Consider the following 27,315-nt stretch of genomic DNA (forward strand, 5'->3'; position numbering starts at 1 on the left):
TCAAAGAAATTTTTTGAGTCACAGTAGCATTTCTTCAACCTTACAGTGCGAATAACTTAAAGTTTTATCAATCAGATTGAGAATTTTAGGCCAAATTATTTCGAGTGTTTTCCATTATTCGAGGATATAAAAGTCGGATCTTATTGCCTTTATTCACCAAATGTTGAAGGTCGATTTGATGCACTTCCGAAAGGGTTATTAGATCCGCAGAACGTTTCTAAACTAACTTCAACTGACTAAAAAAATTCAGTCCCTATGTTGATGTTTGGTTTGATGCACTATCTAAATAATTTTCATCCCATTCTCTTTTGATTTTCTCTTGCTCTCGATTTTTACTGATTTTTTTTAGTGATTTTTACTGACTTTTCTTTGATTTTTTATTTTAGAGATTTCTTTTTTGTTTTTCTAATTTTTGTTCGTGTTTGTTTTTTTGATTGTTTCCATTACAGTTTTGTTTCTGTTATAGAGTTCTTTGTTTTTGAATTTAACTTTGTTTTTACATGCTTTTAGTTTTAAAATGGCTGTGCATGTGCTGAATTTTGTTTTTATTTGGATCATTTTGTTTTAAAACGTTAGAAGATGACCATTTGATTTTTGTTTCTTGATAACTGAAAAGGAACTCATTATTTTCAGTGTTGTTTCTTAATTCATAGCCAATAAGCATTGAAGAATTCCCTATTTATCTATGTCAGAGTTTCTTCGGCAATCGCAGGTTTATATTTTTCAATTTCATTTCTATTTTTTAAGGGTTTCATTTTGATACTTGTAATATTATTTGATAACTCGAGTAATCAATTTCAATTATTGATTTTCAGAATTTGCAGTTTAAGTATGACTTTAAAAATGACAAGTATCTCACTTTTATTGCGGAGCTACGTGACTTGATTAGAGATAATAATAGGACTTCCCATGGATGTCATATTTTACCATTGGAAGAAGAAGCTGATGCATTTTACATTGATCTTAAATTGCAAGAGGGTGGTATAGACAAGGGTTTAGTTGAAATAAGGAGGTATGATCTCCGTATAATTAACTACCAAGATCCTTTTGGCAATTCTCTTGATGTTAATGAATTTAATGAATTTACATTATACGATGATGACTCGAGACTACTTAAATTTGGGATAGAGGTTTTGAAATTGGAATTATCCACATTTTTGAAAGCCGTAAATTATCTCTCAAATATTTGTAAAAAGCTTTTGGGGACTTCTTTTCTCGTGATGTGTGATAAAAAGTTAGCTAAACACTCAAGAAAAGGTTAGAGTAAGAACTGCATTAGCTGTGCTGTGTTTTGTGACATGTGAAAGTATAAAAGTTGATTTATTTTCTTGCATATTAAGTAATGCTTTTGAACTTGGGTTTGAAGTACCTTTGTCTTCATGGTTATTGGATCGTATCAATGACTGGGGTTTCTTTTCTGAGCAGTTTTTGTCATATGAATTACATAAAAGTGATACTAGTAAGTGTAATGGTTGTATGCCTAACAGAAAATATTTCAACCAAACACTTGCCATCTAAAAGACACTCTTGTTCTATGGGTTCTATATGCGATGGAAATGCTTTACAAATACCTAAGAACTTCGCAACATCAAGATATGTAACTCCAATCACCCATCTTTCATCATGCAAATCATTTATATCATTAGGCATGCAACCATTACACTTATTAGTATCACTTTCATGTAATTCATATGAAAATAACTGCTCAGAAAAGAAACCCCAGTCATTGATACGATCCAATAGCCATGAAGACAAAGGTACTTCAAACCCAAGTTCAAAAGCATTCTATTTTTAGTTTTGGATTTAGTATAAGGAAAGTTGTTTTTAAATTCGGATGATTTCTTCACGCACATTCTATTTTGATTTTCTCTTATTCTCGATTTTTTTCTGGTTTTTCTTTGATTTTTTTTAATTTAGTGATTTGTTTTACTTTTTCAAAATTATGTTCGTTTTTGTTATTCTGATTGTTTCCATTACAGTTTTGTTTCTGTTTTAGGGTTCCTTGTTTTTGAATTTGATTGTTTTGGATTGTTCTTACATGCTTTTAGTTTTTAAATGGCTGTGCAGGTGCTGAATGTTGTTTTTGTTTGGATCATTTGAATATTCTGTAAAATTATTTAGGTTAGAATTATAACTGAAAACGAATTATTAATTTATATTGCAATAGGTACTGAAGAAGTCTTTGTGTATCAATGTCAGATTTTCCTCCGCTGTCGCAGATTTATATATCCTAATTTCTCTCTTGCTTCTTTTTTAGGTTTCATTTTGATACTGTTTTATCTAGTCATTTGATTTTATACATGGAGTAATCAATTTTAATGATTGATTTCAGAATTCGCAACTCCAGTATGACATCAAACATGACAAATATCAGAGTTTTATTACGGAGGTACGTGAAAAAGTGAAGGATAATGATAAAACGTCCCATGGATGTCCTATTCTACGGTTGAAAATAGAGAAATTAAATTTTGGAATTCAAATTTAAGAATTGTAAATGACACTTATATACTTAAAATTTGCAAATTTTAATACTTATCACATTTTACATTGTTATTGTAATTTTATGGAATTGACCTAATTTTACATTTTCAAATTCAAAGTTTGCCAAATATAGTATTTAACCCAATTTAACATTTGAAAATGAATTCTAAATTGCCAAACATACCATAAAATAATTTTATAAAATTTGATAGTGTAACTTGAGGGTAGTGTGCAGCCCCACAAGTAGTAATTAAAAATTTAGTATGAGAATAACAAATAAAACTCCTAAAATGACAAATAAAAGTTTCTTTAAAGTACAAAAGGAGTATAATTTTAAAAAAATTAGAAGTACAATTGTATTTCTTAAGATTTATAAAGTACTTTCTCTGTTCTAAAATACTCACTGCATAATAATAATTGATAGTATTTATCGTTCAAGCTTATTTTGCATATTGCGGCAAATGTGTAAGAAAAAATATAGTCAAATAATATCGTGTTTGAATCGTCTAATCGTGTACTTTTACATTAACTTTTTATAATTTTAAGACGTATATAATTTAATATATAAATTATCAAAATAAACATTAAATAAGTAGCCCATGGTTTTTACCACACAAAAGATAATAGTAGTAGTCCAACATGATCATTTTGTCTTTATGCCATTTTTATATAAGCCCTCATTTACGTACTTGGAAGTAAAATTCGAAATTTTTTTAAAATTATATATAATTTTAAAAAATTATGATATTTTTTTAAAATTTTACATTTTAAATATCTGAAACACACTTTGTAATTTAATATTGAGGCCCTCAACAATTTGAAGTCTTATACAAGACGTTGCAAATTAAAGAATTTTGATGTGAAGCTAATCCGATCGTATTCAGTAGCGGAACCAAAAAATAAATAAGTGATGTAATTAATTTAAATAAAAAAAATATAACATTGGACAATAGTTTGAATTTTATAAACATTCCATAACAATTTAAATGTACAACTACAAAGTTTCAAGTTAATGAAAATAAAATCAATACAAATACTAACTAAATATACCAAAAAAAACTAACTTGATCATAATAATTTTTCGGAAATTAATGTTATACTGAACAGCCCAAAAACATACAAAGGGTATGAAGATATTTAGTTGAGCAAAAGAAATATACATTTTGGATCATAAAATTAATGCTTTCAAAATTAAAACACCTACTTTAAATGATTAAATTATTCACTTTAAACACGTTTCACCATTAAATAGTCTTATACAAAAGTTGATCAATTTTATTTAAAAGGATATAAGTTAGTTTAATGATTAATGAGTGATCATTAAAAAAACTCGTAGAATAAGTAATTTAAATTGTGAAAAAAAAAAAAATAAATAAGCTTATTATAAAAAAAATTATCTAAATAAGCTTTGGAAAATTTTTATTCTCAAATAAGTGTCTTGTGTCCGAGTCTAAGGAAGCGAACAAAACAACTAGTCAAAAAAGTTATATTATTTGTTCGCGGTTAGCCTGTTACTGCGAACAAAAGGAACATTGAACAAAAGGAAGAAGGGAGAAAATGTCATGGTAAATTTTTCTCCCATCAATCGTTATGACATTGAAACTCTTTGTTTATTGTTAGTAACAACGAACAAAATTATGATAATAATTTATTTTTCTTGTTCACTGTTTATTATAACAGCGAACAAACCTGACTCTAAACTGATACATGAAGACACTTATTTTAATGCTCAAAGTTTATTTAGAGAATTTGTAAAGAACATAGTAAGGAAGTAAAAAACCTAAGTAGCGTGTGTAATTTGTAAAAAAAATGAGAACCTCTTTGTGTAAAAGTAGCCCTACAAATCAAATATTCACTTACAAGTGAACTCTGGGCTTCTAGGTTTAATATTCAGCCAGTTTCGGCCTCCCTTTGCGAAAATCGAAGCAAGTACATCAAAGCTTAGTTTCGCCTTCTCTTCCACGAAGAATCTCCGTCCACGGTGCAGCCAGCATTCCAGCACCGCGCCACCGCCGAATCTCCGTTAATTCCATCTCGCAGGTGATCCCTTAATTCTAGATGCTTGATTTGATTTTTTCATGATTTTGATGTTGATTCATGAATGGACTACTACATATGTATTTCCTACCATGAATGGACAGTGTACATCAAAGCTAAGTTAGTTTTCATTATTTTGGGCTTATTTTAAGAATTGAGATTAAGAACCCTAGATTTTGATGTCTACGTTAATTATATCAACAATCACTTATAAAAGGAGATTATTTTGCAGTTTTACCTGATTCTTTGGTCTATTTTCAACATCTCAGGCTAATAATTTACTACTTCTATTTGATTCTTTATGTTTTTATAGCTATGTGACTATGTCATCATCATCGAGCAATGTTGATGAAACAGAATCAAATACAGAAATTGCAGAAGTTTTTAGATCAAAAGCTATTAATTTTCCACCATTGCTTAGACATACTCTCGGATTTGCTCATACAAGGTCTATGGTTGAGATTTTTCAAATCCGCATTGATAAATTTGACGATACGGCGAGACGAGGAGAACTTTATGGAGACGTTCAAGTTGTTGATATAGATTATACCCATACTTTGTACCACCGTGATCGGGCAACTTCAGAGCATATAAGGGCCAATTCTAATATTTCGTTACAAGGCCCCAACCGCGCTATCGACCTGATGATTAATTTTGCCGTTAATATTGATCTCCGCTTGTGTGGTGAGGTGGAAGATGTTGTATCAAAATGGCAATTGTCATGGACCGCTTTGAAACCTGAAATTGCGCACATTACTAGAGGTCCCTTTTTGAAAGATTTTTGTCATCAGCCTAATATGTTAACATCTCAAACAAAAGATAAACATGAGTTTGCTGGATATGAGCAACCGCTGTCTGCAACCTTTGAAGAAGACAATGGATGTTGCGTCACCATGTTTTATGCTATACTTGAACATGCTGTCATAGCATCTATTCAAGTTAGAGTTATAGATAAGAATGTTGTACCTTTAAGTTCAAAATACCAAGTTCGTGGGACTATATTTGCTTCATACAGTCATTTTGAGGTTGGGGATGATTCCGTCATCAAGGAGGAGTGTAAAACAACAATTTTCAAGACTAGCGATTTCAAATCAGTGAAAGCAGAGCATGGAAAGAAACTTGAACTTTCTAGATGGGTTGTTGCTGTTCCAGCGTATAGTTCATTAATAATTGAAGCGGACTTGTGGGATACTGATTCTTCTATCAAAATTGCCGAAGGAAAACTGGAATGTTTGGCATCCAATATGAATTTATTGGCAGACTATATTTTGGGTTACAACAACCTTGCTATTGAAGTGATGGTTTGCTGGGTTTACGGGGGATCAGAGATTCCAGAAGCGTACCGAAATTAAACAGTAATACAATATTGTAACATGAAATTGAATTAGATTATTGTCGTTTAAAACTCAGTTTATCTATCTATTTATTTTAATATTGTAACATGTTTGAATTAACTTCATAATAGTAATTAGTGAGGTGTTTTTTCGGGTGCATTTTGGACTATTCCATGATTAGTTTTTTTTTTTTCTATATATAATAATAATAATAATAATAATAATGATAAGAATAACAGTGATAAAAACGCATAAAATCCTTGTTGCTCAAAACCTAGCCGTCGCTCTCTTCGCTCCTTCTCCTCTATCTTTCTCTCTTTTCCCCTTGCGCCGTCAGTGAGCAGCTGTGCCGCCACTAGCCTGCTGCACGGCCCCACAGAAACGCTGGTTTTCCTTCCCTCCTCCACGACAGCAACCAGCAGCAGCCGACTTCCACTCTCCCACGAGCAACAGCATGGTCAGCAGCACAAGATGCACTTGTCCACCCTAGCCGCACACCAACAGCCCCTCCATGAGCACAGTGCCGCCTCTATGCGCGCCACCATCACCGTGCATACCACCACTACAACAAGCTCTCTTCCACTCTTTTTCTCCAACTCTAATTGTGAGCCATCTATTCCTTACTTCCTAATTATTTCTTTAATAAATTGATGACTACTTTGTTATTGAGTTTACTAGCTACTTGAGTATTTGAAATGGGTACTGGTTAAAAATATCATCTTTAGACATGAAATGTTAGGGTTTGATTTAGTGAGGAGATTGTTAATGGTGCGTGTGCTTTTATGCTATATTTTGGTGGTATGATGATTGTTGGATAATCTTACAAGTTTTTTTTTTTAAGGCCTACTTGATTGATCAAATGTTGTTGTATGATAGTAGTAATGGTTAGTTGTCAATTGGGAGTAATAGTTGTTAAGTGTTGTGGTTTGATTGTTTGAATTACAAGTACCCTTGTTAGGTTATTGAAGTTATAAATAAATAGTTTTAGTAAAGTTATGAGCATAGTATCAACTTATTGTTGAGAGTTGCTACATGGTATTTGATTATAGTTCTTTCTAACTTTGGAGAATGTAATAAATGATGTTGTGACTCGATAACCTTAAGATTGTCGTTATTGTCACATTAGTGCTATATTGCCACCGTGAGATTTAAATGTAACACGTTATTCTATTTAATGGTAATGTAAATCTTTGTGACTCAAAGTTAGTTGATGTAACGAAACAGTTGACATAATTCTTTTATTCTTTGTCGATGAGAAGACTTGTGTTACCGTTGAATTGACGATTATATTTGGTGTTGAATGAGTTGCGTACGTGCTAGAAGTAATTGAAAAATTGTCGTGAATGGATGATAGTGGTCACTTTGGCTTTTAGCTGGTAGGTCAAAGTAGTTAAGGGAACTTATTTGTTCTATTCCTAACTTCTATAGGTTCCCAGTTCATAAGAGGAATGTAGAACCTTAGTTGGGTGATTTTTGTAACTTTGGTCGTGCAGTGACACTTGCAGGTACGTACACCAGTAATTAATTATCATATTCATCGTTTCAAAGTACTATCAATATTTCATGATTTATGCATTGTATTAGAATTATAGAGCGCCAGAAGGTAAACTATGTTAGCGAATAGTCATAATAGTGATATGGGCAAGTAGAATGAAAGCATTAGGAGACTATGAGAACAAATTTCTACATAGTAGAGAACGCACCATGGTTGTGTGTGGTAACAAAGTGATTTCCTACTTATTGAGCCTTGATTATGATTAGTTGGCGTCACTCAACTGGATTATGTCCGGTTGATTTAGTAGTCCCTATGTGCGATCCGACGGGATCACCGTAAGGGGGTATGAGCATACTTTTGTCATTGGGCGCCGGATGGCCGATACCGCCCCTTGACCGAGGTGTTACCATGCGGACTTTGCAAACCTCAATATGGTGGCCTCTTCACTAGTTTAGTACCCCAGTGTGTTAGTTTTTTCCCGAAGGTAGGACCCGAGAAGGTCAGCTGGAGGGCTAATGAGCTCATACTTTGCCATGGGCGCCGGATGGCCGATAACGCCCTTGGCCGTGTCACTATGCCATGAATAGAGAAAAGATCCACTACCTTTGAATATACTTCGAGGGATTAGTAGTTTGAAAGAGAAATCATGAGGGAATAAAGGTGTTTAAACAGATGAGTAGACTCGTTATTACCATACTATATCGTTGTCTATAGTTTTGTTCAATGACTCTAATTGTTATAAATTCATCGATTACTGACGTGTATGTGTTTGTTGTTGTTTGTTCATGAATTCCTATGATGTTCCTGCTATGACACATTTGACTTTGATCATTATGTTGAGCAGCAGGAGGATCATAGCTTGACATGATAGGTATAGGAGCTTCTTTTGCTTTGCATTGGGGGAAAGAGTGGAGTGCGATCGTGGCAAGATATGCTGAAGTTACCATTGAAATTCGAAAAAACACAATAATACCAAAGATGAAGTGCAATAACACAGGAGTATCATTAATAATTTTCCATTTGAAGAGACGGTATGGGTTACTATATATAAAAACTCATGAACTAACCCTAAAAATTGAAAAGAAAAGCCCGACACGGTAAAAACTTGTGATTGTGAAAGACTTCTCCTCAATACTCCTTCTCTCACCGTGATTTTCTTCCCACTTCGGCGCCTTCATCCACGAAGAATATCGAAATTGTTCATCTGATTTACATTCTTCTCAACACTCATTTTCTCTCCCTCGTTCTAATTCTTAGGTTCGTTTTCATTTTTTGTTTTTGGTTCAATAATTGTTGTTTTCGTTGTGGATGCATGCACTTTAATTGATGTTTGTTTAATGTTCGTAATTTGTGGATTTAGTAAAAGGAAAGCTGTTTTTGAATTTGGATGATTTCATCCCATTCTCTTTTGATTTTCTCTTGCTCTCGATTTTTACTGATTTTTTTTTTAGTGATTTATACTGACTTTTCTTTGATTTTTTATTTTAGAGATTTTTTTTTTGTTCTTCTAATTTTTGTTCGTGTTTGTTTTTTTGATTGTTTCCATTACAGTTTTGTTTCTGTTATAGAGTTCTTTGTTTTTGAATTTAACTTTGTTTTTACATGCTTTTAGTTTTAAAATGGCTGTGCATGTGCTGAATTTTGTTTTTATTTGGATCATTTTGTTTTAAAACGTTAGAACATGACCATTTGATTTTTGTTTCTTGATAACTGAAAAGGAACTCATTATTTTCAGTGTTGTTTCTTAATTCATAGCCAATAAGCATTGAAGAATTCCCTATTTATCTATGTCAGAGTTTCTTCGGCAATCGCAGGTTTATATTTTTCAGTTTCATTTCTATTTTTTAAGGGTTTCATTTTGATACTTGTAATATTATTTGATAACTCGAGTAATCAATTTCAATTATTGATTTTCAGAATTTGCAGTTTAAGTATGACTTTAAAAATGACAAGTATCTCACTTTTATTGCGGAGCTACGTGACTTGATTAGAGATAATAATAGGACTTCCCATGGCTGTCATATTTTACCATTGGAAGAAGAAGCTGATGCATTTTACATTGATCTTAAATTGCAAGAGGGTGGTATAGACAAGGGTTTAGTTAAAATAAGGAGGTATGATCTCCGTATAATTAACTACCAAGATCCTTTTGGCAATTCTCTTGATGTTAATGAATTTCAATTATACGATGATGACTCGAGACTACTTAAGTTTGGGATAGAGGATTTGAAATTGGGATTATCCACATTTTTGAAAGCCGTAAATTATCTCTCAAATATCTGTAAAAAGCTTTTGGGGACTTCTTTTCTCGTGATGCGTGATAAAAAGAAATTCGCTAACACTCAAGAAAAGGTTAGAGTAAGAACTTCATTAGCTGTGCTGTGTCTTGTGATATGTGAAAGTACAAAAGTTGATTTATTTTCTTGCATATTAAGTAATGCTTTTGAATTTGGGTTTGAAGTACCTTTGTCTTCATGGCTATTGGATCGTATCAATGACTGGGGTTTCTTTTCTGAGCAGTTATTGTCAGATGAATTACATGTAAGTGATACTAGTAAGTGTAATGGTTGCTTGCCTAATGATATGAATGATTGGCATGATGAAAGACGGATGATTGGAGTTACATGTCTTGATGTTGTGAAGTTCTTAGGTATTTGTAAGGCATTTCCATCCCATATAGAACCCATAGAACAAGAGTGTCTTTTAGATGGCAAGTATTTGGTTGAAATATTTTCTGTTAGTGTATATTTTAATGATGGACAATCTGGAAGTGCATATGGTTGCATCACGGTCAATACGGATTATGGTTCATTTTGTATTTATAAGCGAGATTGTAATGAATGTGAATTTATCAAGTCACATGGTACGCTTACATTACAAGATCCAAATGGCTTTATATCTACAAGGAATAAGGTTGAATTTGTTCTTGATCTCAAAGATGTGGGCGGTAATTTAGAAATCAACGAGGGTAAAACTCGGTGGGATGGTAGTTTAGGTGAGGATTCTTTGGACTCTCGTCTTGCTGTGATGGTTAAAGGTAAATGCGGCTATGCAATAGTGTACTACTCTATATTTATGCCGGCAATTCAAGTGGTGGTTGAGGCAACCCTTTTGATCAAAGAAGATCATTCTCATGCTAATGAGAATGTCTGTGTTTTTGGGAGATTTTCTACTCGCTCTGGTCTATCTGACTTCTCTACTGATTCATTTAAAAAATACTACGAGACAATCCTCTATCATAAACCTGTGAGCAAGGCTTGTACATGCAAACAAGTACAATCTGGAAAGGCTTTCAAATTGAAATTGTCCAAAACAAGGGTGAATGTACGTTTAATGGAATCGCTTATAATATTGGCAGAGTTGAAGAATTGTGACGGCAAGCCCATTGTGACTGGCTCTATAGAATTGTTACCTGAACAGTTAAGTGAATTTGAGGAGATTATTCAAGGGCATTCTGATGATTCTCATTTGCTTCAATTAAAGGTGAAACAAATAGGCTAAGCTTCATGTGCAAGATTATATTGATACTTAATTTTGATAAGTATTTTTATATTATAATAGTATTAGTTATGAATATTTTGAGGTGCTGAGGTGATGCACCATTTTCACTCTTCCTAGTGTTTATTTTGCCAAGAAATTGTTAAAGATATACAAAGCCTGATGTATATCCAATGTCTACACTGTAAGAAATTGTTTACTACTACCCCACTACCACTAGAAATTAGGGATAAGCACAGGTCTTGGAACCTAAGGTTCTACACCATGCTCGACCCTAGTTTAAGGGTTTGGATCTATCTAAATTTGGACCCTATGGGTTCAGGTCGGATCTAGGTTCATGACCTTAGGGTCTGAGTTTACGTTCGGGTCCACACGTTTTAAATCCAGATTCGAAACATAGTCCTATTTATAACTTTTTTTTCAAAATTATATTTAATCACCGTTTATATTTAATTATTTAATTTGGAACTTTGTATATATTGGAACATTATGTGATTTGAAACTTTATCGGTTGATTTAATTTGAAATATCTTCGTTGTATCTGTACTTTAAAAATCAAATGACTTGAATATTTCGTTTTAAAAACTTTAATGTTAGAAAACTTTATATAAAATATTACGATATCTTTTTTAGTTGAAAATGTTTAAATAATTTTATATAAATGGATAAAAATCATTTAATATATTTTAAAAAATTTTAAGGAAAAAAATAAAATATTATATTGGACTGATATTAGACCCCCAAATCTGGGTCCAAATTCAAAATTTCCAGATCCTATGAAATTGGATTCAACCATATTTATTCCTTCTAGGATCCATTTAGAGCACCTTAATTTTCACCTTAGTTTTCTAAAAATTTCACATACCAATGCCTTTTTCTTTACTTAATGAATATGCTCTCCTAGCCCCTTCAATTTTGTTATATATAAGTGATCAATGAAGTAAAACAATAGAACGAATAATTTTAACTTTCTTTTTTTAAAGGCAAATAACTTTAACTTAATAATCGACAAGTTTATATATAAATGATCAATTATAACAATTAATTATAATTTATAATCTTTAACAAATTTTTTGTAACCATAAAGAAATTAATTATATTCTTTAAAACTCTTATAAATTTGTTATGATATTAATTTTAACCTTAAAAATATTAATTGTGTCTTCAATAAGTAATTAGCCTGGTGCGAATAAAGATTAAGCATTGACACATCATAACATCAAATGTCAAGTACCAACCTTTAATTAATTTAATTGACATTAATTGAAGATTTTATTATCAGGACAGTATTGTAAAATTTGGTATAACCCTTAGTTGAGTTCCAGCGAATGCTCATCAATGGAGGAAGAGATTACGCTGACGGTGAAATGGAGTGGGAAGGAGTTTTCTGTTCGAGTCTGCGGTGACGATACGATTGGGGAGCTCAAGCGTCGTATTTGTCAATCCACAAATGTCCTCCCGAAACGTCAAAAACTTCTCTACCCTAAAATCATGGCTCCTAAGCTTTCAGATGATTCAACTCTTCTCTCTCTTTTACCTCTTAAATCTTCTGTCAAGATGACTATGATTGGGTGATTCGTCCTTTCTCTATTTTCTTTTGATTGAATTGAATTTTGTTTTTAATGAGTTGAAGAATTGATAAAAAAAAACTGTTATTGGGATTATGGTTATTGAGCATAGAAAACTTATTCTGAGTTTTAGTTTCTTTATTCTGAAATTTTTTTATTGAAGGTGTTTTTTATGAGTTGATCGAAGAATTGGAAAAAGAATATTAATCGGGATCATGGTTTGATTGGATAAACCAAACTTATGTTGAAGTGTAGTTTCCCTAATTAATTGTGAAGTGAGAAGTAAGAAGCTATTTTGAAACCCTAGTTTTGGAAATGTAGGTGCAATTAGTTTATTATTGTGCTCTTGTTCTTGCACAATGCCATTGCCATCCTTAAGAGGCGCTTAATTGTTTGGTGAGAACTCAGAACATCACATGATTCACTATCTTCCTCACGAATTGTCAATCAAAAAGGGAATTTTGGTCGGTTTTGATCTATTTTTGGCCATTTTGAGCGACAGGGAAATTGAAAAGAAGAATTCTGGTCGGTTTTTGATTCACTATTCCTGACGCAAGGCTTTGATCACTTTCATGGCATCCCCTAAGAATAATATTTTAACATTGTCACATGATTTACTATTTTCCTCATGAATTGTGAATCAAAATGCGAATTATGGTCGGTTTTGATCTATTTTTGGCCATTTTGAGCGAAAGGGGAGTTGAAAAGACAAATTTTGTTAACCTGGGTGGGAAATTGTAGTAATTGCTAGATTGATAATCAAATGACATGATCATGTAGGTCTGTTGAAGATGATATAATCATTGATCCAGTTGATGCTCCTGAGATTGTTGATGATTTTGAAATTGGACTTGATGAAGCTGTTGAAGTAAAGGATAAGGAGATTAACAAGCAGAAACTTAGGAGGCGCATTGATCAGTATAAGGTTGGTGTTTCTAGCTGTTATTATGAAATCGCTAAAACTATTCTTCTTCTTGTATTTTTTTGCTGTTGCTGTAATGATTAGATCGTTGAGTTTCGTTAATCCTTTGAATCTTCATGTCTGCTTTGTAATTATAATGTGAAAAGAACAACAAAGGGATACAATGTTTACTTAAACTAGTTAAAACTTGAAATACACTCTCAAATGAGATAATAATCAAACTTTTCAAAGCTAGTAATGCAGGAAGAAAGAATTGAATGTCACCCAAATTAATATTTTATTGTGTATGCAGCTATAAGAGTTTACATCACAATCACTTCAAAAAAAAGCACTTCTTATGGTTATTTATGTAGAACATGCGTGTTATCTCTAAATAAATGGATCAAAATAAGTACTATTGTTTAACTCCTGAAACTATAAATCAATCAATCCAACCCCTAAATAACATACAACACTCGATATCCCTCCTAGTGAATTCATTTACAGAAACAAATCTATGATTTGCTGCTGCATGCAATTTAATTTAATTTAACCCCGTTAAATATCAAAGGCTCAAAGCTCTTTCTCTTCAGCATGGATGCCTGCTGCATTCATTACAAACCCAAGTACATTAACCTCAACTTACCATACATCAAGCCCACAATGCCAAGATGATCAATTGGTGCTCAATGTAATTTAGCATATTCAGCTGCGTATTGTTATCAATTGCACACAACATAGAATTTTTTTTTTGCAGATGTCGTCATGATTGTGGTGACATTCTTGATGCTGTGATTCGTTCCGTGGACATCGCTATGTGGATTCTTAACTTGAAGTCAACTCTAGTTTTCTAGACCATATATTTAAACTAAAGCTTATGATAAACCTTTTAGAATCTAATACATATCGAAAAAAAGATAATACATACTTAATCCAGGAAATACAATCTAACACCCATCATGTAGCCACAAGTCTTGCACTAACAAAGTTGACAATGCAAATATTTAAACATCTTTTCAGACTATAATTTGTTTTGTAAGCCACACTCATCTCAAATATGATAATGCCCTAATAAGGTATTTTGTGTAGGCTTTCGCACGTACCACTCTCTACTTCTCCAAAATGATTTGTCGTGGATCTATCATCTCTTAGCAAAACGTTGCTGAGTACAAAAATAACAATCAAAATTGTACTTGTAGCAAAGTTAGTACATTTCCAATAAGAAAAACCAGATCAGATTTTACACTTCCTCCCTATTTTAATACAACATTAAGGTTTTTCATGTAACTCAATGCACTACTTGAGTCATTTATATCTTTAATTATGTACATGTAAAAATTATAAAAAATTTTGATCTTTGAAAACTACATTTTAAGACGAATCCAACGAGATTCCACTTAATTTTTAATTTCTTACAAATGGGGGAGAAAATTTGAAAGTTGAAACAAAGTCAACGAATAGTGTAAAAGTACAAGTGTTGCATTTAATTGAAACCACAGGAAGTACTTCTTATGAAATAACCAGCTACCCATTTCTCTTAAAGTAGGCAAAATAACTGAAGTCTTTTGTCATTAGTTTAGCCTTTTTACCCATCTGGTCTACAATAGTACTTTTTCTTGATGATGTTAACATACACACCATAATCTTTTTGACTGTAAATAACTTTGTCCATTACTTTTGATTCGGATTTAAACTTTGTTTCTATGACTTCTTATGTAAGCTTTTGAACCAATCCCATTCTTTCTTAAACTTTTAAGTGTTGTCGTCAAATATATTGAGTGGAAGTCATTATTAATACAAATTGTAAACCGTAAAGAGAAACTGTATAAGCTCGATGTTTCTGTTCAGAATTTTACTTTAATTCGTCACATTAGTATGACCTTGGAATCTACTCCTTCATACGAAACGTCTGTACAACCCCATCAAATCAACAAAACTACCACTGTCACTTCAAATGTCTACTGGACACTTTAAAATACCCTCAAAATACAAACGGAATTCTTTAGGAAAAAAAAATTAAGATACGAAAGAACTGCCCACAAACATATGGAGAAGTACAAAAAACAGTGACATAAATGACAGCTATTGTGGGTGTAGGGACATGATCTATAGAATCCTTTTTTCTTTTGCATCTATAAGGCTTTTTGGATGTACTTTTCTCATAGCAAATACTTAATTTATGTTGATTTTTGTTCTTCTCGGTGAAATCGTCCGAGTATCTATTCACTATTATGCCTCTTCTCGTTTTTTCTATATATTTAATCCATGAAGGTGTAATTGAAGAAAATTTAGCTGTTAGACGAAAAATTCCATATTCCACTCTTGTCGGTGTGGTGATTGTTTGGCATTGGTTTGCTGGTTGGATTTAAGTAGTGAAGTTTAAGAATTAAATATTCCTATTGATGTAAGAAATATGCTCCCTATTATGACTGAACTGGAAAATGAACACATGAGAATGTGAATTTGACAGAATTGTGTCTGATATCTTGCTGTTTTTCCTGTTTTTTGGAATCTACTATATCCTCTGGGATAATTCACATTTCCATAGCCCCTTATTTAATGTATATATCACATGATTTCACTTAAAGACCCTTTATAATTCTTGAGTCCACTCTTGCGGTCATCCAATTCAATTAGCGGCACCTTGGGAAGTAAATTGTAAACCATCACATTCTTAAGTTCTCCCAATGTTCTCTCTAGTTACCCAAAAATATATATGTGGCCGTTTTTTCTTGGGGTAGTGTGATTGTTATGTATGAACATGAGCCACATGTTTCTCTGGACAACGACAAAATAATTAAATCATCAGCATCAGCTTATTGCTCATGTAGTTTGGGTTAACCTAGAACCTGTGTATGTGATGTGTTGTGACCTCTTTATTGTCTCGTCAAACAATAGAAATAGTACAAGCTTTAATTCTGATCATCTGATTAATCAATAATTCTCTACTTGTTGTAATCTTATGTTTTCCTCATTCTAGATTCCTTTGTCTTGTGTTTTTGATTTCTCTTTTAGTGGAATTATGTTTCTCTTGGTCTTTTTGTGATCGGTTTCCTTCACCATTTGGGTATATTGTAGATTGAAGTACGGAATCCCTGCCGAAAGGGAAAGAAGCTACTTGTTCTTGATATTGACTATACTCTATTTGACCATCGTTCACCTGCAGAAAACCCTTTGCAGCTTATGCGTCCTTGTAAGTTTCTCTTTGGTGATTTGAACTTTTGTAGCAATGTATACAAGGGACTATCTAGTTGTGATTATTATTATCCTAATTCAGAACATAAAAATCATTCTTGCAGATCTCCATGAATTCCTCACTGCAGTTTATGCTGAGTATGATATAATGATATGGTCTGCAACGAGGCAAGTTTCATTTGTTTGGCCTACAAAACTCAAATATTATAGTTATCTCATCTCAATCATTTAGTCTTTTTAGCAATACTGAATATTTAGTCGACAATATTGCATTATCCTAATGCTACTTAATAGACCTGCATGGACCGGGTTATGTGATCGGATGCATGCAAGATGCAACCTTACTACCCTAGCAATAACGAATGCAATCTTACTGCCCTAGTAATATCAAAGAGAAGCTACCTAAGCAAACAAAATACTGAATATTCAATGAAGAAAGAATGGTTCTGTCTTTAAATTTTTTGATATTATTTAGTAGCACAAAATTTTGAATGGTGTGAATATTTAATTAAGGCTAATAAAATTGGGTACATTTTGCAGTATGAAGTGGGTTGAACTAAAGATGGGGCAACTTGGAGTACTTGACAATCCCAACTACAAAATTACTGCACTTTTAGACCATTTAGCAATGATCACGGTTCAATCAGAATCACGTGGTGTTTTTGACTGTAAACCCCTGGGTTTGATATGGGCTCAGTTTCCCGAGGTTAGTATAAAATTTCTTCTTTGTTTTGGATCTGCTCAACTTGTATTCTAATTCTGCAGGTCTCATAATATGTCATTGTAAACCTACCGTTTCATTTGTGGAGAATACCATATACACGCATTTGTACATTTGCACGAGCCTTAGTCAGTGTGCAATATCCGCTTTTTCTTGGGAGATAAATGCATTTGTGAATAATCTAACAATCGTTTTATGTGACAGCATTACAATTCAATGAACACTATAATGTTCGATGATTTGAGAAGAAATTTTGTGATGAACCCACAGAATGGACTGACAATCAGACCCTTCAGAAAAGCTCATGCTAATAGAGAGAGTGATAATGAACTAATAAAGCTCACACAATATCTGCTTTCTGTCGCTGAACTTGATGATCTCAGTGCCCTTGATCATCGTAGATGGGAATCATACACTGATGATAATTCAAAACGACGTCGTCGTGCTTGATGCATCTTCTATTGTTCTAATGCTATAGACTGGCAGCAGAAGATGAATTGTATTGTATTAATTATCAAGATTATGCTTTTCTTTCTTTTTTTTCTTAGATAAATTATGCTGTTGCAGATCATCAAGTTCATGATTAGTAGTATAATATTACTGTGGTGTTTCTGTAAAACAGATTGATGTGAAAATTATGTTTAATATTGGCATTTTTTTGAAAATAAGATTCTGATAAATGTAAGAGGTAGCCTCTATATCAGGTTAAAACGTTCATTGAAGCTTAAGGAGGAAATGGTTCAAAGTTAAGTTTATATTAGTAACTAAATGGTAAAAACAAATTCCTCCTGGTCTCGTTACATTAAATGCCCAATTTGTCTTCAAGTTAAATTTTCTTTCATTTAGGTTATCCCTAATTGTTGCTTTTGAGACCTTCTCTTTTAGAAACCTCTCCCATTTTTTTAAAATAAAAAAACTAAATGTTTCTATGATTTCCGATAAATGTTAAAGTTTGAAGAAGATAAGCTTTTTAAGCAAAAGATTTCAATATATAAGCTTTTGTAAAATTTAATTTCAAAAATCAGCACTTGTAGCCCAAATTTTAGTTAGGAATATGTTCGTAGTTAATAACAACGAATAAATAATTTGATCAAAAAGGTCACTTAATTTATTCACAGTTAGTAATTGCGAACAAAGATGTGGTCAAACATCTTTGTTCCCATTTAGTAAGTTACTCTCAATACATCATTAGTTAAATTTGAGATTGAAGAAGGAATATATGTTGATATTTTGACCTAATTTTAGAGAATTTAGTTGGTATTATAACATAGTTTAGTTGGAATTATAACATATTTAAGTTGTGGTTCTAACCAAAGCCATCTCCGACATTTCAAAGGCCCTTAGCAAAATATAAATTATGGGCCCGTAACTTAAATTATGTTCTTTTATATTTTGGTATTTGTAAATTTGTTTATTAATATATTAAAATATTTCTAAATTTTATAATTTTATGGAACCAATATCTCTTTATAATATTCATTGCTTCATTTTTAATATGTCCATCGGTCAATGAGAAACAATAATCATCATCATCCCGTTAAATCAATTGTAATCGTTAATTAATCTATTGTCAATCCTCTTGAATACTTGGTATTCATCTAACTAATGTTTTCTAGAAAAAAAATTGATATTGAAATAGGATAGAGTTGACATTATATATAGTACCACAAAATTGGTATTATAATACCATACAGTTGGGTTATAATGATTTACGTTTTTCTTTAATATTATTGTCAAATTACAATAATTAGATTTATAATTTTATAAAATAAATATTATAATACTATATTGTTGGGATTATAATACTACAACATTAGTATTATAAATTTACACAATTGGTATCATAATACTACAAAGTTGATATTATAACATTACAATTGGTATTATAATGCCATATGATTAGTATTAAATTACCACAAAGTTGGTATGTACTTCTTCCGTTCCGTTTTTTAGTTGCTACATTTGCATGGGCATGAGAATTAAGAAAAGTGATTGACCTACACTGTAGCTGATTGTTTACTTTATAGAGTATAGTATTTTATTATTGTTAATTGAAAAAGAAAAGGGAAAAATAGGTTGTTAGATGACTTTATAGAGTATAGTATAGTATTTTATTATAGAGTATAGAGTACGATAAAAATAGGGATAGGTAGAACTTTAAATGATTGTTTTTTTACTAAAAACGGAAATGTAACAAGTAATATGAAATTGTCAAAAATAGAAAATGTAGCGGGTATTATGAAACGGAGGAAGTAGTATATAGTACTATCCAGTTTCTGGTCTCCGGTGAGGGACCAATCAAGAAAATAAATAGATAAAAAAAGTGATTAAAATGAAAAAAGATAATACGTTTATAAATGAGATTAAAAGAAAAGAAGTAAAACCATTACCAAATAAAAGAAAAACGTAAATAAAAAAGACAAACTAAAATTAAAAAAAGAACGCAAAAAAAAAAACATAAAAAGTAGTAATATTTTTACGAAACCCATATAAATTATCCCATTTCTTATTTGTCGCCACCAATTTCATTTTATCGCCACCCCCCCCTTGAATGAAATTACGATTTTACCCCTGAAACTTAAAAAATTACGAAAATGCCACTAAGCTTATAATTTATATAAAAACACTTCAAATCCACTCCATAACACTTTCATCACTTCCATAAAATCAAATTCTTCACATAAAATTAAGCGGAGCTAAAACTTTGGAATCGAAATCGTCAACAAAAATTCGAGGTAAGTTTTTTTTAAATGAATCGAAGGGAAAAAAAAAAAAAAAAAAAAAATTCGATACGGCCCAGTCGCACAAAACGTGCGACTGTACAGTCGCACGTTTTGTGCGACTGGGCCGAAACCAAAATTTTTTTTTTTTATTTATTTTTTTTAAAATTTTTGAAAGAGTTCGTTGTTAGTTAATGTTATTTAGTAAATGTTGTAATAATATGTATTATGATAATGTTGTTGTAAGAAGTAGTTATTGATTTACGTATTCGAAAAAGAAAAAAAAAAAAAAAAAATATAACCGGTCGCACGAACCGGTCGCACAAAACGTGCGACTGTACAGTCGCACGTTTTGTGCGACCGGTTCGTGCGACCGGTATTATTTTTTTTTTTTTTTTTTATTGTAATGAATTTGTTTAGTGTAATTAATTTATTAAATTTGAGTTGTTTAAATATTTATGAATATAATAATTGTTTAATTATTTGTAAATGTGAAATATTTTACGTGTTGCTTGTTTTTAATTTATTTGATTTTAAGTAATTTAAAATGTTGTCTTAATTTAAATTATGAAAATTCTAGTAAATGGCTGGAAATCAAGGTAGGAAAAGGGTTTTTTAGAGGTTTATTAAGCGGCAATAGATCTAGGCCTACTTTACTGAGAGGTGATCCCCATGAGAGGGGGGTTACGGGATCTGCAAGGCGAGCAAGGCAAGAACAAGCGGCCATACATAGTCAGGCCCAACGTTCAAGTACCCTAGAGCAAGTGCGTAGTCGCTTTGAGCGCCAAAGTAGCCTACATAGTCATACGGTCGGCTCAGGTGACGATGATACTGATTACGACGAGTCTCTTAGTCGGGAAGAGTCTCTTGGTCAGGATGAGTCTGCATGTCATCCTGTTGATTGGACGATCGTAAGAGGCCATGCTGTTAAGTTCAAGAGTAGAGGGCAGGGCTCGAGTGGCACTTCTGATCAGGCAGGAGTAAGCCAGGCTGAGGATGCGGCTCCACGGGGGAGGAGGCGATCGCAGTCCGCGGACACGGACTGGTTAATCACATCAGCCCAGCCCGGGGGCCCTGTTGATACTACTTTAATACCCAGCTACGGTGGGCACGTAGCAAAGGCTATATTTGAGGGATCGGAGCGCACCCCTCCGATTTTGGAATGTCGTGCTCGGAAGAAAACGTTGGATTCAATCATTAGACTTCAGGACATGTCTGATGAATTGTACAGAGTGTTACCTGGTACTCCCCTTGGTCGGCTGCCGTATATAATGCACCAGCACATCGACAGTGCTCTCATTACGGCATTTGTGGAAAGGTGGCAGCCTGACACGAACATCTTCCACATGCCGTGGGGGGAGATGACCATAATGTTGCACGACGTGCAACGCATCTTGGGAATTGGCATTGACGGTTCACTTCCCGTGCAACCGTCTGATAATGAATGGCAGCTTGGCCTGGCCGGCCTTTTTGGTATGCCATTGTCGGAGCTGCGTGCGAAGGGGCACTTCACAAGCGGCAACATTAATGTTGGTGCACTGTTGCAGCTATGCCACCGTTCTCAGTCTATGGATACTCAACGTACCGCCTACTACATGGCTATAGTAGGTTCCACGTTGCTCGTGGATAAGACTAGAGTCGGGATGCGTCCTCACCCTGTTGTTACTGTTACCGCTGATGAGGCTGATATTGCTTGGGGTGCAGTGACGCTTGCTCACATGTATCGCCAACTGGGTATGGCGACAAGGACTGGGTGCAAGACTATTGCTGGTTGCCTGACACTGTTGCAGACATGGATTTACGAGTACTTCCCAGCCTTCCGCCCCCATCCGCGTCAAGCTGACATGCCGAACAAGACAAGGGCAGAGATGTGGTCCCCGCCGAAGCCAATCCGCGAGCTGAGCAGACTGATAGACTGTAGGAGCATACTGGATGCCATGACAGAGGCACAGGTTTTGTACATGACTTCAAACTTAATTGTTTAACTTGTCAAGGGCAGAGATGTTATGTTGATTATGTATTATATTCATTGTGAGCAGGTGGAGTGGACTCCGTACTTGACTTATGATAGGTCTTTATTGAACGAGCACCCACGTACCTCGTATATCGGTGGTATCACCTGTTTCGATATCGTGGAGGTCTATTTGCCTGAGAGGACAGTGAGGCAGCTCGGTTTTGCACAGGAGATTCCCCCGGCTCCGCTGAGACCTACCCAAGCTCTGCGACCAGCACAGGGCTCCTACTCAGTTACATTCGCTTCTTCCTGTATGTTTACGGAGATGTGGAGTAGGTTCCCTTACTGTGCCCGCGTAGTGGAGCAGGCACAGCGTCGCGCATCGGTTCCATCAGAGGCTGCCCCGGATTACGTGGACTGGTTTAGAGTGTCTTCCCACTGTTTTCTTATCCCAGGTGAAGGACCTGCTGCTGCGTTTGGTGCTGCTGATAACAGAGTCGAATATGTTAGTATTCCTAATTATATATTTTATTTTTATGTTTCATAACATGTATTGACTTTGCAATTGTCTGGTTTTACAGTTTGCTGCTGAATTTCCAACTCGACTTGCACCATTGCTCAGGATGCCAGCTATTGCTCAAATGACGCCTCGGGAAAGAGATGCTGCTGATATGTATTTAGAGGATCTTAGAGAGTTGTTTTCCGAATGGCAAGAGTGTAGAGGGCGCAGCCCCTTATAGACATTTACCTGTTTTGTAATGCATGAACAATTGTTGTATTTAATCTTTATGTATGAACAACTTTTTAATCGTTTGAACAATTGAATTATATATAAACACTATGGAGAATCTAAATTCACCGCGTCTCCAGCGGTGTTATTATGCTGTTGTCGTTGTATGTTGCACATTCTACTCCAAAGTGATATCCTATTACGATATTGTCTTTCTAAATCTGCACATGAATTGTTAGCTGCTCTCCAATTTTGTTGGACTGGCGGCACTGGAGATGAATCATCGTTCATTAAAAGCTGAACATAATGATTCCCGTTTACCCAAAGAATATGTATAAGTTTATTTACGCCATGCATTCCCCCTGTTCTTCTTAAAGGAAGCACTAAACAATTGTACATTGGATGACCATCCGCAGAGCCATAATACGCAATTGCTATGTTTAAAAATGTTGCTGCAGAATACAGTGTTGTCGCTTCCAACCAGTGATCGTACGGAGCAGGTCCTTTATTGTGGGCACCAACTCTGAATATAGCTTCCTCCACCGAATCTGCTGATAAATATAAGCGTGCATATTGTTCTCTATGCGTTTCCATTTCCAAACTCATTGCACGTCGTAACAGAGGCCATGCTTCCTCACCCCCTAACTCTGTGGCGGCAATAGCTCTAAATCCACAATTACCGTCACCTATAACATCAATCCAATCAAACAGATATGGCGGAAGAATAAATGGAATGTGATCTGGCCACGGAAAAAGTGAAAAATCACGACCTGCTGCACCATCTGAATAAGTAACAATATATCATTACGCCAATATTGATATAAAACATATAATATCTTAAATGAAAAGAAATAAGAGTACCTGATAAGTTGAAACTGAAGTTAATTCCAACTGACGATTGATGCGACCGGCTGCTTGATCTACCACTGGATCTCCCGCGTGATGATGATCTTGATCCGCGACCCCTTGAGGACGATCTACTGTACTCAAACGCACTTTTGTTTCTCCTCAAGGTTCTGCTTGTCATTGGTCTTCCTTTCCTCGGTGGACTTGCTTCGGGCTCAGGTATGTCGTGACCATCGGGGTGCAGCTCATGTTCAAGTACCTGAGAGACGCGTCGTAGTACTGAGGGGTCGGATTTTAAAACTTCATCCACCAACGATTGAAAGTACTCTTTATCATCGGCGTTTGCGTGCCGTACTTCTTCGTTCGCGTCTTCTTCTGCATCTAAATACTTTAACGTTTTCCAAAACGGATGTATATCGTCCAAGTACAGAGCACCATTAGACCTGATAGACAAGTAACAGTAACACGCGCATGGTAATCCGTGGGTTTTTTGAATGACACAACCGCATTTTTCTAAAAGACAACTGCCCAGGGTTAGCATCCGGTTGTGCTCCATCATCAATAGTTCCAAGGCAAATATAGAAACATGACGATACAACGGTCGTAGAAAATTTAGTCGCGACGTTCTTGAAATGGAATTCTTAGATTCCTCAAGAGCTTGTCTTATTTTTGATTGTTGATTCATAATTTGTGCGTGCGCCCTTTTAAACAGCGTATCGAATGAGCTATTACCGCTACCCAAGTAGTACTTGAAGGAAGAGTGTTGACTTTCAACTCGACTGGTAGTCTGGTTACCCAAGTGCAAACAATCATTCGTCCACGCACGCACATATTTCTCTTTGTGAGGAATCCATGTTCCTGCCAAATATTGCACGACTCTCCGGTTCCTAGTCGACCAAGTGGACACAATCCCTTCCCATCTGTTTTCAAAATCGGCGATCGTCATACTGTTAACCAAGGGGTTCCATTTTGTTTGCCTGAATAACTGGCCCTGTTGATTTTTCTTGCCGCCACACAATTTATCGACCATGTTCTCCACGTCATTGCCAATATGCCATACGCATAATAGATGTCGTACATCTGCATTAAACATAAATTTAAAATTAATTCAGAAATATATAATACATAGATCGACGATAATTAATAATTAAAACATGTTTACCTGGAAAGACAGCATGAATAGCTGCAGACAAACCTTCATCCCGATCCGTTACGATTACATCCGGCGTTTGCACTGTCCCGTAAATATCCCTCAACCTCTCCAACACCCAAGAATAAGACACAGCCGCCTCATCTCGCATCAAACATAATGCAACCAAGAAATTATGATTCGTTGGCGTCATTCCAATGATTTCGCAAAGGGGCCACTTTTGCTTATTCGTTTTGTACGTTGTGTCTATCAACACAACATGGGGCCACGAACGTAGCATCTGGATAGAAGTTGGATTCGCAATCAATAATCTAGTCAACTGATCCTCACTATCCAAGTCCCTCCAAACTACATAATTATGCTCCGTGGCCATATACAAACAGTGTTGAAGAGGAGTCCTACCATCCATCTCTTCTCTCCTCATTGACTGTCTCTCATTGTAAATTTGATTCATACTAGCATAAAAACGAGGAAAATTTCTTCTAATTGAAGACATTATAAATGCTGGTTGCATGCCAGTTGCACTTAGATCTCGTATGTGCTGCCTGATATCCACAGTCATCCTATTTACTCTTATTTGACCATCTACGTACATGAAGAACGGATGGTTATGTATTCCTTTTTCACCAGGAAACACTCTAACCGTCCAAGGTCTTTCCTTTGGGTTACGACTAGTTCCTAAAATCATAAATTTACACCCACAACCCCTACTTTTGGAACCTGGTCGGGGAGCATTGTCTAAGTTATGCAAATCAACACTTCTTTTATCGTAACGGTGACATCTTAAGTACAGACTCACTCTAGAACGCCCTTCTTTTTTTTTATATGAAGCACGTGTAAATTGAAATCCAATTGTTAGTGCTATCTCATTAGCCCAAGTATGTAAATCATCTACAGAATCAAATTCTCTATCGGTAACAAATCTATCAGAATAATCTATATTATCTCCTAAATTTTCAAAGTCCTGCAAATAATAATTATAATAACATTATCATAATATATCAAAATAATATTAACTTAAAAAATAATTATTTCTACAAAATAATTATAATAAAATACCATTATTATAGCACAACAATAGATTAAAATAAATTAATTTAATTAAACAAAATAAATTTTATAATTCGAAGTTAAAAAAAAAAAATAAATAGAAGTCGCACAAAATGTCAAATAAAAAAAAAAAAAAAAAAAAAAATAAATAAATAAATAAATTTGAAGCAGTCGCACGAACCAGTCGCACAAAACGTGCGACTGCCAGTCGCACGTTTTGTGCGACTGGTTTGTGCGACTACGTTCCTATTTTTTTTTTTTTTTTTTGCAAAAATCGAACCGATTAATTACTTACCGGATCGTTATCATGCACGTCTTGGTATGCCATTGATGTTCGATCTAGAGTACTAGCTTGTTTAACTTTACGTATTGTTTCTAGAGAGTTTTTAGAGAGAAGGTATCGTGTTTGAATTCGAATATACTACCATAAAGCCTCTGAAAATTCAATATATATATAATTCCGATAATAATGTCATTAAGCGATAACAATGTTATTAAGTGCCATTTACATTTCTTAAACATTTTTTAACTTAAGTGGCATTTTTGTAATTTTTTTAAATCTAGGGGTAATATGGTAATTTTGTTAGAAGGGGGGTGGCGATAAAATGAAACAGGTGGCGACAAATAATAATTCCCTAAATTATTTAGTGTGTATCTAAAAGGCATAGAAAGTACCAATCTTTTTCTTGGCAAGACCATATAAATCACTGTTAGAGTCACGTGACTTATGCCAAGTCACTCTTTATTTCTTACTTAGTCTTTGTTTTCTGGCCAAGTCATACTTATTTCCTTTTCCTTTTCCATATAAGCATTACAGTCATACAGTATTCATCTTGTGCATCTTATTTTTATGGATATACTTTCATTATATATTACTTTTTACGTAATTCAATATGTAATTTTACTCTCTTATATTTTAAATTATTCTTAACTAAAAACTAATAAAAAAATTTGATATGTAAAAATATGCGATTAGACGATTTAAACAAAATTTTACTTGACTATATTTCTTCTTATACACTAACCACAATATAAATAAGCTTGAAAAATAAATTATACCGTTATTTCTAATGTAGGGAGTAGCTGACCGCCTACGACTAGGGGTGTTCATTAGCGAGTACCCAAAAACCCGGGTACATATTTTAAAGGTCTGTGTCCCGGCCTAATTTATCCGGGTACTCGGATTTCAAGTACCCGGATAAATTGGATCGGGACACCATGTATCCGATTTTATTTGTGGTAATTTTGACCGTAATTTATTGGTAATTAAGCAATTCATTACAATGATACATCAATAAAATAACAAATTACACCATTTTTAGTTATGAAACTGTAAAGCAAATTCACAATCACATATTTGCAATAACCATTTTTAGTTATGAAACAGTAACTTTTTTTAAAAAAACATTGGTATGAAAATATATGGCTTGAGGGCTGTTAAGATTCCTAGCTTTACTACTATTGAAGGCCTTCTATAAAACAGTAAAAGCACTCCAAAATATGAAAAAAAATTTAATGTTCAAGAAATATATATTTTTTTGGTTAGCGGGTACCCGACTTAATGTATTTTATGGCCCATAACCTTACCCCGTTAAGGGGGGTCGAGTACCCAACCCACATCATCTTATTTTTAAA

General features: G+C 34.0%; 6 protein-coding genes across 9 annotated transcripts; 5 read left to right on the forward strand and 1 right to left on the reverse strand.

The window, feature by feature from the left end:
• The first annotated feature begins 633 nt into the window (after positions 1-633).
• On the forward strand, positions 634-2,529 carry LOC130808966 (uncharacterized). 2 transcript variants are annotated; one of them, XM_057674541.1, is made up of 3 exons: positions 634-712; positions 816-1,012; positions 2,333-2,529. In XM_057674541.1, the coding sequence occupies exons 1-3, from the start codon at positions 686-688 to the stop codon at positions 2,403-2,405; spliced, it is 297 nt and encodes a 98-aa protein (XP_057530524.1). In that variant the 5' UTR covers positions 634-685; the 3' UTR covers positions 2,406-2,529. The 2 variants fall into 2 exon arrangements, with proteins under 2 accessions (XP_057530524.1, XP_057530523.1); XM_057674540.1 differs by lacking the exons at positions 634-712; positions 816-1,012 and adding an exon at positions 1,415-1,757.
• Positions 2,530-4,325: 1,796 nt separating this feature from the next.
• On the forward strand, positions 4,326-6,011 carry LOC130808967 (uncharacterized). Of its 2 annotated transcripts, none has more exons than XM_057674542.1 (2): positions 4,326-4,521; positions 4,832-6,011. In XM_057674542.1, exon 2 carries the CDS (start codon positions 4,842-4,844, stop codon positions 5,868-5,870), a length of 1,029 nt encoding a protein of 342 aa, XP_057530525.1. In that variant the 5' UTR covers positions 4,326-4,521; positions 4,832-4,841; the 3' UTR covers positions 5,871-6,011. The 2 variants fall into 2 exon arrangements, with proteins under 2 accessions (XP_057530525.1, XP_057530526.1); XM_057674543.1 differs by having other exon boundaries at positions 4,332-4,521; positions 4,967-6,011.
• Positions 6,012-8,364: 2,353 nt separating this feature from the next.
• On the forward strand, positions 8,365-11,048 carry LOC130808968 (uncharacterized). 2 transcript variants are annotated; one of them, XM_057674545.1, is made up of 3 exons: positions 8,365-8,604; positions 9,083-9,161; positions 9,265-11,048. In XM_057674545.1, the coding sequence occupies exons 2-3, from the start codon at positions 9,135-9,137 to the stop codon at positions 10,846-10,848; spliced, it is 1,611 nt and encodes a 536-aa protein (XP_057530528.1). In that variant the 5' UTR covers positions 8,365-8,604; positions 9,083-9,134; the 3' UTR covers positions 10,849-11,048. The 2 variants fall into 2 exon arrangements, with proteins under 2 accessions (XP_057530528.1, XP_057530527.1); XM_057674544.1 differs by having other exon boundaries at positions 8,366-8,604; positions 9,103-9,161.
• A 983-nt stretch (positions 11,049-12,031) lies between these two features.
• On the forward strand, positions 12,032-17,915 carry LOC130808969 (ubiquitin-like domain-containing CTD phosphatase). The gene is made up of 6 exons (XM_057674546.1): positions 12,032-12,416; positions 13,194-13,338; positions 16,393-16,507; positions 16,614-16,677; positions 17,050-17,215; positions 17,435-17,915. Exons 1-6 carry the CDS (start codon positions 12,184-12,186, stop codon positions 17,678-17,680), a joined length of 969 nt encoding a protein of 322 aa, XP_057530529.1. The 5' UTR covers positions 12,032-12,183; the 3' UTR covers positions 17,681-17,915.
• A 3,510-nt stretch (positions 17,916-21,425) lies between these two features.
• LOC130808535 (protein MAIN-LIKE 1-like) lies at positions 21,426-22,744 on the forward strand. Its single transcript, XM_057673996.1, has 3 exons — positions 21,426-21,902; positions 21,990-22,409; positions 22,486-22,744. Exons 1-3 carry the CDS (start codon positions 21,426-21,428, stop codon positions 22,642-22,644), a joined length of 1,056 nt encoding a protein of 351 aa, XP_057529979.1. The 3' UTR covers positions 22,645-22,744.
• Positions 22,598-26,039, reverse strand: LOC130808970 (PKS-NRPS hybrid synthetase cheA-like). The gene is made up of 4 exons (XM_057674547.1): positions 25,976-26,039; positions 24,643-25,594; positions 23,496-24,560; positions 22,598-23,416 (listed from the first exon to the last, which is right to left on the reverse strand). Exons 1-4 carry the CDS (start codon positions 26,006-26,008, stop codon positions 22,743-22,745), a joined length of 2,724 nt encoding a protein of 907 aa, XP_057530530.1. The 5' UTR covers positions 26,009-26,039; the 3' UTR covers positions 22,598-22,742.
• Positions 26,040-27,315: the final 1,276 nt, after the last annotated feature.

This window comes from Amaranthus tricolor, chromosome 3, assembly GCF_026212465.1.
Source record: "Amaranthus tricolor cultivar Red isolate AtriRed21 chromosome 3, ASM2621246v1, whole genome shotgun sequence".
In the NCBI taxonomy this organism is placed as follows: Eukaryota; Viridiplantae; Streptophyta; class Magnoliopsida; order Caryophyllales; family Amaranthaceae; genus Amaranthus; species Amaranthus tricolor.

Bases quoted from the DNA above. Each gene is read 5' to 3' on its own strand.
- LOC130808967 (XM_057674542.1), top strand. From the start codon at position 4,842: ATGTCATCATCATCGAGCAATGTTGATGAAACAGAATCAAATACAGAA.
- LOC130808969 (XM_057674546.1), top strand. From the start codon at position 12,184: ATGGAGGAAGAGATTACGCTGACGGTGAAATGGAGTGGGAAGGAGTTT. The intron at 13,339-16,392 runs GTTGGTGTTTCT...GGTATATTGTAG, and splicing joins GGCGCATTGATCAGTATAAG to ATTGAAGTACGGAATCCCTG. The intron at 16,678-17,049 runs GCAAGTTTCATT...TACATTTTGCAG, and splicing joins ATGATATGGTCTGCAACGAG to TATGAAGTGGGTTGAACTAA.
- LOC130808970 (XM_057674547.1), bottom strand. From the start codon at position 26,008: ATGGCATACCAAGACGTGCATGATAACGATCCG. The intron at 25,595-25,975 runs GTAAGTAATTAA...TATTATTTGCAG, and splicing joins ACGTGCATGATAACGATCCG to GACTTTGAAAATTTAGGAGA. The intron at 23,417-23,495 runs GTACTCTTATTT...TTACTTATTCAG, and splicing joins CTTCAGTTTCAACTTATCAG to ATGGTGCAGCAGGTCGTGAT.
- LOC130808535 (XM_057673996.1), top strand. From the start codon at position 21,426: ATGCCATTGTCGGAGCTGCGTGCGAAGGGGCACTTCACAAGCGGCAAC. The intron at 21,903-21,989 runs GTTTTGTACATG...CATTGTGAGCAG, and splicing joins ATGCCATGACAGAGGCACAG to GTGGAGTGGACTCCGTACTT. The intron at 22,410-22,485 runs GTTAGTATTCCT...CTGGTTTTACAG, and splicing joins CTGATAACAGAGTCGAATAT to TTTGCTGCTGAATTTCCAAC.
- LOC130808966 (XM_057674540.1), top strand. From the start codon at position 1,436: ATGAATTACATAAAAGTGATACTAGTAAGTGTAATGGTTGTATGCCTA. The intron at 1,758-2,332 runs GTACTTCAAACC...GATTGATTTCAG, and splicing joins CAATAGCCATGAAGACAAAG to AATTCGCAACTCCAGTATGA.
- LOC130808968 (XM_057674545.1), top strand. From the start codon at position 9,135: ATGTCAGAGTTTCTTCGGCAATCGCAG. The intron at 9,162-9,264 runs GTTTATATTTTT...ATTGATTTTCAG, and splicing joins AGTTTCTTCGGCAATCGCAG to AATTTGCAGTTTAAGTATGA.